Genomic DNA, 14,144 nt, shown 5'->3' with positions numbered 1-14,144 from the left:
TGGAAGTCAAAGTGAGTGTCAAAGTCACCAATTTTGGCAAAGTGACCTCTCTGCTTTTTTAATATACTGTCTAGGTTTGTCATAGCTTTTCTGCCAAGGAGCAAGCATCTTTTAATCTCATGGCTGCAGTCACTGTCCACAGTGATTTTGGAGCTCACGAAAATAAAGTCTGCCACTGTTTCAACTTTTTCCCTATCTATTAGCCATGAAGTGATTTTGAATATGCTAATGTCTAAATCACCAGATTCTGGATCTGAAGTGAAATCAGAGAATTCTTATTTTTACATTCAAGTGTGACTGTAATTTCAGTGCTGGAGGTATGGCGGCTAAGAAGAGAAAAAGCAACCACACTGATGAACAACAAACAAACAAAAATTTATTGTAACTTAAAATTTATTCCCAAGACAATGGATAATCCACACATTGGATGATATTAGTAGACATGGTGAAGATGTATTTGGACAGGTATCAACGTTGATGAATGTGGGGATGGCATAAAAGTTTAAAAAAAATAAAAAAAGGTTATAGGATTTCCTGAACATGATATTGGCAAAAAAGAACTTTTATCACAAAAACATTTCAGTTAATTTTTTTTGAATGTTGCTTATTTTACTTACTACCCTGATAGTGACTAAAGAATGAGGTACAGAAAACTTTCCAGAAGTTGGAATATGGAGCAGAAGTCCAAGGCGCTTTGGAGCCCCACTGGGTTACTGAGTAGGATTCACTCAGGTATGAAGTTCCCCACAACTCCAGGTTTCCTGCCTAGAAAAGCACTATTTACTGACCTCACTGAGGTTTTGTGGGGATTCAAGCTTATAAAGTGCTTCAGGTGCCTTTGAAGAAAGGCAACATAGACATATAAAATAACCTTACCTATTTCAAAAGAAATGAAAAGACAATTTTGGCACAATGGGCAGAGTGCCTCCTACTTAAAGAACCAAACTTGGCTGTTTATTAAAAAACCCTAACCTCAATGGTTTACTGGTTTTATTTTTTTTAAGAGAAAAAAATGTTTCTCTATTGCCAGTCTTATAACAGTCATTCTCAAGTCAGGCTGTGCTCTCAGAATCACTTGAAGAGTTCATTAAAAATATAGATGCTTAGCCCACAGCCTAGATGTACATAATTAAAATCTCTACCAGTGGTACTCAGACAACTACATTTTAAAAAGGATCTATAGAAAACTGTTGCATAGCAAAGTTTTAAAAAACATTTCTTTAGAAAAAAGTCAATTTATTAAATGTTGATTTTCTTCCTAGAATATTTTTCTTACAATTGAATAAAGCTGGGTGAGGGTATCAATATCTTATTGCCCCTTTCCCTTTCCATAGAGCACACAGACACAGAGCACAGTGCTCACATGCATGCGCGCACACACACCACACACTTTTTAGTTCTGCCCTTGAATTAAAATTGGATAGCAGTAAAATCTGATAGTTGCAAATAAATGCCTCACTGAGAAGACATGCAAAGACTGGCAATTCATCCCCACTGTGCCCAAAGCAAATGGATGTTTCCCATTTGCCAGAATGGAATGCTTTAAATATGCATTTCCAATTTGGAAACAGGTAAAGTCAGCACTTCTTGGGAAACGTCATTGAGTGGCTGCTGACAAAAGTGAGCGAGGTTCCAGCGACCAACCAGGAAGAAAGGCTATGGTGACTACCCCTTTGTTTGGAGACTGCCTAGATCTCAGCAAATACCTTAGGAATTGAAAGGACGTGTCCTTGGTGGGCACCAAACATGCGGGCGCTTCATCAAGGTAAACAGAATCATGAAAATGGGGGACGGTAATTTAAAAATCATGTTTTTAAAAAATGACCAGTTTGTGCCACAGCAATTCTTAACGCTGTTTTAGGAACCACTTTCATTTCCTGACTGGCTCGAAATCTTCTATGTACTAGTGAGTCTAACAGAGAGAAGAGAGTGTTTTAGTCCCTGGCGGCCTTCACACATAACTCATCACGCTGCTTGCATCAGTTTTAAAATAGCCAGAGTCCCCTCTGGCTGCCCTGCAAAGGAACTAATGGAGTCAGCAGAGAAATGATATTTCTTTACACAGAGAAAGCCTTCTGAGGCTGGCCAAAATGTTCACAATGTCCAGAACTCATGAATAATAGTAAAGCAGAGTAGTCCAACTTTTTGGAAAAGGGGAGGAAAAAAGAAAAAATACAGGAGATCGAGTCTACATATACAGTACATAAAGGATATGTAAAAAATAATAATAATTCAGATCAGACACAGTGAAATTTCGCTGTGTGAAAACAGTCTTTAGCGCCTTCCAATATTCCTCTAAACGTTAGAGGAATTAGAGGCAACTTTGTATAAAAAGGTTGTCGGAGCTGGCTTGGGGAGTTGCTTTTTGCATGTATCCCAGGAAGGCAAGGCTGCCAGCAGCAGAATAAAACCTCCCAGCAGGACGCAGAGGCCACTAAAATAAAATGCAATGTCATAGGTCTGGGTCCAGTCATAAAACCAACCTGAAAAGAGAGTAAGAAAAAAGTGAGTTTGATAGACATAGTATATATAGGAATACTCTAATCTCATCAGCTTATATACAGTTCATGGGACTGACATATACATACTACTATATATATAGAATAGATAACTAATAAGAACCTACTTAATAGCACAGGGAACTCTATTCAATACTCTGTAATGACTTACATGGGAAAAGAATCTAAGAAATAAGTAGATATATGTATATGTACAACTGACTCACTTTACTGTACAGCAGAAACTAACACAACATTGTAAATCAACTATAACCTAATAAAAAAGTTAATTTAAAAATTTATATACAGTTTGGATTAGGATATAAATTACCCAGTTCTACTCCCAAAGTGGCCTAATGGGAGTTAGAAGAGAATTTCTTAAATAATTGGACAAGACTAAGCAGGCATTTTGGGTTTCTCCCAAATGAAGAATAAACACAAATTCCTGAGCAAGTGTATTGGCTTTTCCAACTATAGCAAAGCGATTCTGAATAAATCATGATCAAGAGGCATTCCAAGCAGATTTATTTTGTATAAATCTGTGCTATTATTACAAAAGCAATCCCTGTAATCAGAGACATTGCAAAGAAGAACAGTAAAATGGGCTTGCTGCTGCTGCTGCTGCTAAATCATTTCAGTCGTGTCTGACTCTGTGCAACCCCATAGATGGCAGCCCACCAGGCTCCCCTGTCCCTGGGATTCTCCAGGCAAGAACACTGGAGTGGGTTGCCATTTTCTTCTCCAATGCATGAAAGTGAAAAGTGAAAGTGAAGTAGCTCAGTCGTGTCCGACTCTTAACGATCCCATGGACTGCAGCCTTCCAGGCTCCTCTCTCCATGGGATTTTCCAGGCAAGAGTACTGGAGTGGGGCGCCATCGCCTTCTCTGAAAATGGGCTTACTATAAGATAAATATCTTACCAACAATTGGTGGTCCAAGGCTATTTCCAAGTCCAGCAAAGAACATTAATATCCCATAGGCGTGGGCTAATTTTTCAATTCCCACTGTCTTCGTGGTCACATAAGGAAAGATGGACCAATTACCAGTAAGAAACCCTAGGATCCCAGAAAGTAGTGCCAACGTAACATAACTTTTGGCAAATGGAATTGCACACAAGGCCAGGCTCATGATTATTAAGGTAGCTACATAAAGATATAAGGTATTAATCCACTTGAAGTCAGCCAGTATCCCTAAAATGAGTTTACCAACTGCTGTCATAATGCCAATAATGGAAATAAGAGGCATAATAAACTCCTCTTCTTTCACATTTGAACTTCTTGCCACGTCTTCCATAAGTAACGAAGGTGGAAACCCTCCGATGTCAAAGAGAAAGATGGCAATGAAGAGTGCTGAAAATACTTTGTTTTTAAAAAGAGCCACAGTTTCTCCACAATAGTTTTTATATAACTGCCATTTCCTCTTGGCAAGCTGTTTGCAAAAATATGTCCGTTCTGCAACTTTCTTCTTGTACGTTTCAGTCTCTTTTGTGTGTGCCACTGTTGCTGGGTTTTTATGAAGCAGACTCTCTGACTTGCAGCCGCCATTGGCTAAGATGCTCTTGCATGTTTCCTCCTTCTTTTCAAGCATGTTTATGTTTTCTTCTGGGTCCTTTTCTTTTTCTTTGTAAATCGAGTACCTATCTGGTACATTTTCCAGAGCTGTTTTCTCAGGTAAAGGGAAATCAGAGGACTGGAGGGGTCTCATCAGACTGCCACAGGCTAATATATTTAAAGCTAAAGCACCCACAATCAGCAGGCATCCATCCAGTCCATAGAACTCAATCAACAGTCTCTGCAAAGCTGCATATATAAAGAGTCCAACACTTGAACCTAAAAAGGAAATGGGAACTGTTTAATCTTAACCGCTTATCATCAGGACTCTCAGAACAAGCATTATTAGTACTAACGTTCAATTTCTTTGTCACGCTGGCATTCATGAGTGTGCCTTCACATTAAAATCACAACAAGAAAACTAAAGATGACGACGATGATGACCTCAACAATAGTAACCCTGATCGATCTATTTTTAAAATTAGCATTTGCCATTCAGACACTGTGTTAAATACTTTACACGGCACAATAATGTTTCCTTGCAATAATCCTATTGGGTGCATGTGAGTGCTTGTGTTTGCTCAGTCATATCTGACTCTCCGTGACTATAAACTGTAGCCCGCCAGGCTCTTCCGTCCATGGACGTTTTCAGACAAGAATGCCGGAGTGGGTTGTCATTTCCTTCTCCAGGGGATCTTCCCACCCAGGGATCAAACCCACATCTCCTGTGTCTCCTGCATTATCAGGTGGGTTCTTTACCTCTAGCGCCACCTGGGAAGCCCCTCCTACTGGGTATGTCCTATTGTTATTCCCAGAAAGATTGAGAAATTTGCCACAGATCAGAAAGCTACAAGTGGCATAGGTAGCATTCGCATTCAGTCTGACCCCAGGAACCTATGTTCTTAACAAATACCTTATACAACTACATTTTTAGTACTTACAGGCTCCATGCTTTATATGTATTCCTTTTGGAAAAGAAAAGTTTTCATATTTTTTAAGATGAAGAATATATTAATATTTTAGTTGTAGGATATTTATAGTGGTTTGATAACTCAAGTGTGTTAGTCACTCAGTTGTGTCCAACTCTTTGCGAACCCATGGACTGTAGCCTGCCAGGCTCCTCTGTCCATGGCATTCTTGAGGCAAGAATACTAGAGTGGGTTGCAATTTCCTTCTCCGGGGGATCTTCCCAACCCAGGGATCGAACCTGGGTCTCCTGCATTGCAGACTAATTCTTTACCATTTGAGACACAAGGAAAGCTCAAATCCATTGCTAATCATCAGAATGAATGATTGATATTAATAAACTATGAGAAAGTAAAGTGAACTTCGATAGGATATTAAAATTACAAAGTATGCCTGCTTGCACACTTGTGCAACACTGTAAATACACCATTTTTTAGTAGATCACACAAACCACACTGGAATGGCAAATTACATCAGCCCAATTAATTTGAAGTGTTCTTATCTGGTTTGGATTTCAGCTGTTGATTGACTATTTTAAAATTTAAATATCACTGAGAAATGTCAACTCAAAAAAAAAATAGGAAAGAAAGTGATCTGTCATTAAAAAAAAATAGTCTAAAGAGGTTAATCATACTTTTTAAATGGTCTACACCAAATTACATCATAATCCCAATGGGATGCCAAGCTTATTGTAAAAATTACAAATAACCAAATGACTCTTAGAATTATTTTTTTTTTAAAAATTTGGTACCATAGTTGTCCATTCCTAACATATTTAAAATTAACTCCTTTATCCTCAAAGAAAAAAACTTTGCTTACAAACATTAATCAGTAGTTCACATTAGTGTAATGACAGTTAATACAGTATCCTTTTGTGGCTACTTAGGAAGTCTCCCTGTGCTGACTATTAAGTAATAAAAGTAGACAAGTTGAATCCTTCCTTATCTTTTTAAAAGTGGCACATACTTCAAAGGTTAAAAGCACTTCAGAAAACAAATGGAAAGAACTGAAAAGAGGACTATATTTCATGCACTTCCATAGTGCATTAGCATCCATTTACTATTAATTCATATTTTCTCTAACATCATTTCTTTGTAGAAGTTCTAACAAAGTGTCATATAATTACTTTAAAATATTCTTGATGTTTTGAAAGTTAAATATTTTGATCTTGAGAAAGTAAACAATTCCCCACTGCTCACCAACTAAGTTTATCTATCAACATTATGAAATATTAAGGGAAACATATCAAATCACTTCAATAGGTGGTTTATCAAAAACCTATGATATGTTAAGTGTACGATAGGGCACCAAAATAAAATTCCACTTTGGACACTAGTGTTTTCAGCCCACATCCCATGAAAATGTAGTCATGGCTTAGGAAGATACGGCAGGGAATACTCTGGTGGTCCAGTGGTTAGGACTCCATAATCCCACTGTCAAGGGCCTGGGATCAATCCTTCGTCAGGGAACTAAGATCTCACAAGCCATGTGGCACAGCCAAAAGACAAAGTGCAGAAATTCTTTCAGGGCAATGAAGAGTAACTAGAGCTCTCTTGTGGAACTGTGTAAACTGTAAAATTATAATTTTTAATCTTTAAAAAGAAAATCCCAATTTTAAAATCATCAATGTTAAGGAAAAAGTGAAATAAAGCACTAATTATGCTTCCATGCATGTCTATAGAATACATGATCACAAAGAGGCAAAATATGAATTTGATGTTCAGGGAACCTGAAATGGTAAGATATACATGTACATCTTGATGAACTCTTCTTCAAGACCAGGAGTCAATAGACTTTTTCTATAAAAGGGCTAGAGAGGAAATAATTAACTCACAGTGGGCCATCCAAGCTCTGTCACAAATGCTCAACTCTGCCCTTGAAACATGAAACAGCCAGAGAAGAATCATGAAGGAATGAGTATGACTGTGTTTCAATAAAGCTTTATTTATAGACACTGAAATTTTAATTTTACATAATTTTCATGTGCCATGAAATATTCTTTTGATTTTTTTTCAACCAATCAAAAGTGTAAAAACCATTCTTTATGCATGACCTGTCCAAAAAACACTTAGTAGATCAGACTGGGTCCATGGGCACTAGTTTATCAATCCCTGTTCACCAGGGAGGAGGACTACTCCCCAAACTTCCACTTTATGCCCATGTTTCTTTCTTTCATCTAGGTCACAATATTTAAACTAAGTCACATTAATTCAGTTATTTTGATTTGGGGTTCTTTTTCAATTTTTAAAAATTTATACCGTGAGTCTTATTTTTCTTGTCACCTCTTTCACTGATGGTAGATACTATAAACTGAATGTTTGTGTCTCTCCAAAATTTGTAAGTTGAAATCTTAACTCCCAACATGATGGAATTAGTAGGTATGGCCTTTGGGAGGTGATTAGGTCAAAGGGTGAAGCCCCCGTGAATGGAATGAATGCACTTATTAAAGAGAACCCCAGAGAGCTCCCTCTTCTTCTGTTCTGTAATATGAGGACAAAGGAAGAAGATGACAGTCTGCAACCTAGGAGAAGGCTCTCACCAGAACCCAGCCCAGCTAACCTTGACACCCTGATCTCAGACTGCCAGTCTCATAACTCTGAGACATACATTTCTGTTGTTTATAAACCGCTCAGTCTAAGATACTTTAGAGCAGCCTGAACAGACTAAGATAGTGGATTCATACTGCTCCCTGATTTCTGCCTCACCTGGCTTCCTATGTGTTGCTACTGAAAACTCCCTAATTCTGCCAAATCTGGATTGTCCACAGTCAGTCCATTTTGGTTCAGTGTGCTAAGGTCCAGGCCCTTATGGTTTCCTCTTTAGATGGAATGGAAAGCAAGAGCAACTCTCTCAGCATACGATTTCTAACACCTTCATCCCAGGTAAATCTGGATGTTAAGGGAAACCTAGGTGATAGTTTTAATAGCTAACACTTTTACAGCCCTTGCCATGTGCCTTATGCATATGCTCCTTTAATATTCCTAATACCCCAGGGGGATGGTGTATGCTCAAGTCACTCAAAGTGGCTGTTCTCCTGCTCTCTGTACATCCCCTGCTTGACCAGTGCCTGCTTCACTTATACCTACTCACATGTCACTGGGTTCTTTCTTCAGTCATGAAGCTGGACCAATACAGGCTGTACAGGGTAGAGTCCAATAGATGGAAACTATTATTATCCTCAGCTTATAGTTCAGAAAACTGAGGTTTAACAGTTAATTTCACGGAACAGTTAGGTAACTTGTCTGTCTCACCAGGCAGCTACTGAGTGAAAGAGGATTCAAAACAGTGATTTGGCCTCAGGGTCTGGGTTTGTCACTACATTACAGTGCCTTTACAAAAAAAAAAAATAATAATAATACAGTATAGGTGGGACTTCCCTGGTGGCCCAGTGGTTAAGAGTCCAAACTCCCAATGCTGGGGGGCACAGGTTTGATCCCTAGTTAGGGAAGATCCCGCATGCTGCATGGTCAAAAAAAATACAGTATAGGTAAGAACTATTGTCCTTTAAGGTGCCATGCCTGTCTCATAGTCCTCCCCACACTTGTGGAAGATGCTGTCAGTTCTTTAGACTGCTAATGAACTGCTCTGGATTCTCCATCTTTTTGTTTTTTCTCTTTCTTCTCTCAGTTCTACTTTAAACATGCCTGGTCCTCTCTCCTCCTGGGCCATGATTCACATTTCTTACCTGGTAAAGCTTTCTTAAACCACCTCGGGTAAATGTCCAGCTTAATTTAATCTGATCTGGAGTCACTCTGCTGCACTGGCCTCGGGAACAAAACATTAGTTTGGATCCTGCTGCCAGATACACTACTGAAGTAATTCAGCTTATCAGAAAGTCTGACCTCTCAGGAATAGCCACCCATTAGCAAGTAGCAATGTAAACGTACAAGTTTCAGTAAGCCTGGACACTTTATCTCCTAAACAAACTCATAAAATATTGGCCACAGAAATTTTGATAAGTTCTCTAAATGGCTTAGAAAAAAAAATACATCTGAAAAATAAAACACTACTCAAAAATATCAGAGACTTGAAATCCAGAAGGTTTTATACTTACACTCTGCCTCCCACCCAGTGATGGTCTTGATTATTAAAGGAATAATAAGGATAAACAGTCTGTCATTTGGATATGCATATAGACTAGTTGGATGTATTCACAAATCAGTACTTTAGAAAAACTAAGTTCCACAATAAATGGAGTCGGAGAGGTATCAGCATTGGTCTTCTTGACAGTGGCCTAAAGGATCTCCATTTTCCTTTCATTTCTCCTGTCTTTCTCAGGGTTCAGGTACTTTTCTTAAGTGCTGTCTGCTTCTTTTAGCAAGGATCTCACCAGGATGTGATTCTCAAATTATTGGACCCATAAGTTTTCTTTTCCTATGTTATATTGGACATCTAATGCCCCAGCTTTTTTTATGTATGTATCTTTAGTGTGTTTTGAAAGCTACACCCATATTTACAGTGGAAGATAATTTCCTTCTAGGATTAGAGTAAAAAAAAAAGTTATGCTCCTGAGTGGTAGATGTGGGGTGGTTGGTTAAACCTATCTGTGCTTGGTAACTTTCAACTTTGATTACAAGGCTGAAGAGTGGCAGTGCTGTACTTATATTGAAAATGTACCTGTTGAAATCAGGCCAAGGGCAAGGCCACGACGGCTGTCAAAATACTGGCACGTGATGGTCACCGTTGCAGTGTATAATAAACCACATCCAAGACCTACACACAAGAAGACATTGCATAAATTAAGGCAGACTGTATTATTTCAATGCAAGAAACAAAGAGGGGTAATTAAATAACTCTGAGAGAAACAAGCGTTGTACATTAACGCATGTATATGGAATCTAGAGAATTGGTACTGATGAACCAATGTGCAGGGAGGGAAAAGAGATGGAGATGTAAAGAACAGACCTGTGTTTGAACACCCACAAGGGGTGGGGAGGGTGGGACGAATGGATAGATTAGTATTGATGTATATACACTACCAATAGATAGCTAATGGGATGCTGTTATATAGCACAGGAACTCAGCTCAATGCTCTGCGATGATCTAGATGGGTGGGATGGGGGAGGGGTGGGAGGGAGGCTTAAGAGGAGGGGATATATATGTAATTCTATATATCTTATTAGAATTCGATATATCTTAAGTGAGGGGGATGTATACATATGGCTGACTCACACTGTTGTATAGCAAAAACTAACACAACATTGTAAAGCAATTATACTCCAATAAAAAAATGTATTTGTAAAATAAATAAATAACTCTAATAGGACATTCTGTTACTGATTGGCTAAAACTCTTCAAACTATGTGTTCCTAGATCCCTCTGACGTTAGCGGTGCAGCTCCAACGAACACATTTTGGCCAGCCTCGGTTTTCACTCCCACCCACCACCCTTAAGGTCAGTCAAAAAAATCCAATTTCTAAAGCACAAAGGAGTAATGTAAATTTAAATTAAGACATTATGGAGAGATAGAGAAAATGGTTAAATCACACACCAAATAGCAAAATTTAACCAAAATTCTCCATTAACTATCTCTCTCTGGCTATCTTCCACATATTTATCCTCAGCTCAGTGTTCTTCCTCCTCTAAGTCCTCTAAACAATTTTATAAAATCCCCTTCATCATTCCAAGTGATTTTGCTAGACTTCACAGCTTGGCACATCCAGTCTACAAAACAAAGGCTTCTGGGGCTCTCAGATCATCCCATCACTGTAAAATGTGTATTTGTAAGTTTTAATCTTTTACAGATGCAAATTGTTTTATATAGGAATAAAACGTCATGTCTTTAGCTTAAAATCTCTTTGAAAAAAGTGGAAGAAAATATAATAATATATTAACAACAGTTACATTTAAGAGGTGCTCATATGGTTCCTTGCTATACTATTCTTTATTTCTCTGTGAATTTGAAATTCTTTTATGATTAGGAAAATAATACCTTACAACCCAATATCCCTTTCTTTAGACCCTAGGGCAATATTTAAGGCTCTTGTCTGTTAGCTTAATCTTTTTCTCCCTATTAAGGATCTAATATCCCCAGTTTTGTTTTCCATAAAGCATTCCTCTGACTTCTAACTTATAAATGTGCCCTCTTTCTGCAATATCATCCGTTCTTGAGGGTCACTCTATAAACAACATAAAAGCCATTGTCTAAAAACTAATTTTAACCATGACTCATTAGGTGAGTTATTAAAGTCATTTTCATTACTTTCGATTGCCACCTGGACTATGATTAGAAAGAATACATGAGTTTAACAAATATGCTGCATAAACATTTTATGAAATTAGCGCTTAAGACAACTCAAGACTCAGATGATCATCCATGACTGTATTAAAAAGTACTCTTAAAGAAACAAGGTAGATTAAAATAATTACACTTTAAATATTATGAATTTTTTAAAATACAGCACCCTTTTGTATGATTTAAGGGAAGAGATACTATATCTCATAAACTAAAACATGAATTGGATTGACTTACATACTTATCATTATCACATATAATATACTTCAATAAAATAAGACCTGTTCCTGAACAATCAGTTTTGTGAAACCAAAAAAAATGCCACCCTTAATTAAAATTGTAATTCAAAAAGTTTTGGAGAGGGAATGAATTTACTTTTGGGTAATTTGGTTATCAGGGCTCCATTAAAAGGACATTTCTATTTGCCAATGCCAGAAAAGTTAAAACAGTAACTTTTAAATGTTTTCCCTTAGACTAAAAAGAAAGAAATTTTTAAAAGTTATTTCAAGTCATGGGTTTCAGATAAGATCACCTCACTTTTTTTTAATGTAGCAGAAATTTTAAATGCTTTTTCTCTAAACTTTTCAAAACACAGGTGACATGACACTTTCCCAGATCAGGATTAGGATGACCTTAAACCATCAGTTATTAAGGAGATAGCCCTCAAGGTCTTTCTCAGAGTGCATGAAGTCAGAACTATTTTCATAATGATACTAATATATTTTCAGCTTTTTTCCCACTCTGTTCACATTTATGCTATTGGTACAAAAGAGATGGTGAGTAAAACTGGAAGAGCCTTAGTACAAATCAAGGTATTGGTATCCACCTTCTTATCTTATATGCTTCATCACCACTCATTCACAGTAAAAACAAACAAATAAAAATTTTTTAAATGCTTCATCTGAATTGCAACAATTAAGGCAAGAAAAAGTAATTACTCAACTGTTTTAGTAGCCAGCTAAAGTAGCCAAATTTTCCACGTAACCCTGCATGTATTTGAAAGAATGTCTGATAGACAAACTATGGTTACTCAGACTTATATGTTGCGCAGACATTTTCTTGAAAACAAGCAAGAAAAATAACTGACAATAATGGTTACCAATGATAAAATTAGAATTTTCCAGTAAAAATTAGAATTTTTTGAAACTTGTATCTAACACCGTGATTTGACCCCCAATATTTTCTGATGAGCCTGTTAGGTACTTAGAATAGGCAACAGGAGTCCAGAATGGTGGTGGCTAAAAGACAAGGAAGAGAAAAGCCCTCGAAAATTGAACAAAGGAAGGTCCGAGGACCGGAGTGAGGACCTCAGGTAAACCAAACAACACTCCTGGCTAGCCCAATTTACACAGGGCAGGCCCAGGGGGAGAAAAGACATATAAAAAGAGGATCCAAAGGGCTGAGGGCTTCTCTCTCTCTCCTGCATGCTGGGGAGCTCTTCTCTTCGTGTTTTTGGGTCAACTTGCCCTTACGCCTCAAGGATGGATTTTCCTGCTATTATCTAAATAAAATAGAGCTGTAACACTGATTTGTCTAAGAGCTATAACACGGTCCATTCGAGACCTGAGAGCTATAACACGGTCTAAGACCCGAGAGCTGTGACACGCCGAGGGGGGCTTTAATTTCCATCACTCCAAATCTTTGTTGTGACGAGACAGAACCGAGGAGCATATACTCGCCTGACAAGCCTATTGGTGATACTAACAGAAGTGATATTTTTAGCTGTTGTTTAAGAAAATATGTCAACATTTTAAAGTTCCTGCCTAACTCAGAGAACCAATATTTTTCACATATCCAATTCACAATGTTACAAAATCAGACTTGAATGCTGACCTAGTCAAAGTTACAGATCTAAATAAATTGATTTAATATTACAAAGCATGAAAAGTATACTGATGTGGTTTCAATTTCCATATTGCAATTAACCCTTGGAAAACTATCATATATCAAGTTTCTGAATAGGAGCAAAGAAAAGTATCTACAGTGACGTGAGGAGAGTATTATAAACCTCTCCCTTTTCCAATTACACCTTTGTGTGATATTTTCTTCACACACTTCAATCAAAAAAAAACAAAAAACAAAAACAACATATTACAACAGATTTGAGTACTGAACAGATCAGAGAATCCAGATTCCTTCCATGAAACCAGATGTTACAGAAATTTGCAAAAATGTAAAACAATGCCATTCTTCTCATTAAACTTTGTTTTGTTTTGGAAAACAGAATTAGTTTTTGTAATAAGTATGTTACTAATGCCCTTCCCAGGTAAAGAACCTGACTTTTCCCAGGTAAAGAATTCCCAGTGGGTAAAGAATCCATTTGCAATGCAGGAGACACAGGAGATGCGGGTTCAGTCCCCAGGTAGGAAAGATCCCCTGGAAGAGGGCATGGCAACCCAGTCCAGCATTCTGGCCTGGAGAATTCCATGGACAAGGGAACCTGGCAAGCCATAGTCCATAAGGTCACAAAGAGTCAGACACGACTGAAGCAACTGAACACAGCATAGCACATGGTATTTTTGCTGGATTTGTTATTATTATCTTTAAATGAATTACTAAACAAATACTTTAAAATTTCTCAACTGTTAATACAGTAACAAAGTAAGTCTAAATAAGTATAATCCACATAATTAAAGGTTCCTTGGGTTTGGGTAGTCTCTGGCAGCTGGTGATGGACAGGGAGGCCTAGTGTGCTGCGGTTCATGGGATCGCAGAGTCAGACACAACTGAGCGACTGAACTGAACTGAACTGGGGTTCTAAATAAAAGAGTGTAGAGTCTGAAGAACAGAAAATTTGGAACCGCTGCCTTAAAGCCTTCCTTGGGGAGTGAGGGATAAATTGGGAAATCAATACTGACATATATATACTACTATATATAAAATAGATAACTTATAA

The 14,144-nt window shown here is 37.7% G+C and overlaps 1 protein-coding gene across 1 annotated transcript in view; it reads right to left on the bottom strand.

Annotated features, from left to right (window-relative positions):
- Nucleotides 1–2,141: 2,141 nt before the first annotated feature.
- LOC120865375 (monocarboxylate transporter 9) overlaps nt 2,142–14,144 on the bottom strand; it is a 44,503-nt gene continuing 32,500 nt past the window's right edge. The window contains exons 3-5 of the mRNA XM_040242627.1: nt 9,631–9,726; nt 3,418–4,326; nt 2,142–2,483 (exon numbers count right to left, since the gene is read on the bottom strand). Coding sequence (XP_040098561.1) covers nt 2,296–2,483; nt 3,418–4,326; nt 9,631–9,726 — 1,193 coding nt within the window. The 3' untranslated portion in view covers nt 2,142–2,295. The remainder of the gene's footprint in view (nt 2,484–3,417; nt 4,327–9,630; nt 9,727–14,144) is intronic.

Source organism: Oryx dammah, unplaced genomic scaffold, assembly GCF_014754425.2.
Source record: "Oryx dammah isolate SB20612 unplaced genomic scaffold, SCBI_Odam_1.1 HiC_scaffold_6, whole genome shotgun sequence".
Classification (NCBI taxonomy): domain Eukaryota; kingdom Metazoa; phylum Chordata; class Mammalia; order Artiodactyla; family Bovidae; genus Oryx; species Oryx dammah.
Note: the sequence above shows the minus strand (reverse complement) of the source record. Positions and strands in the feature narration are given on the sequence as shown.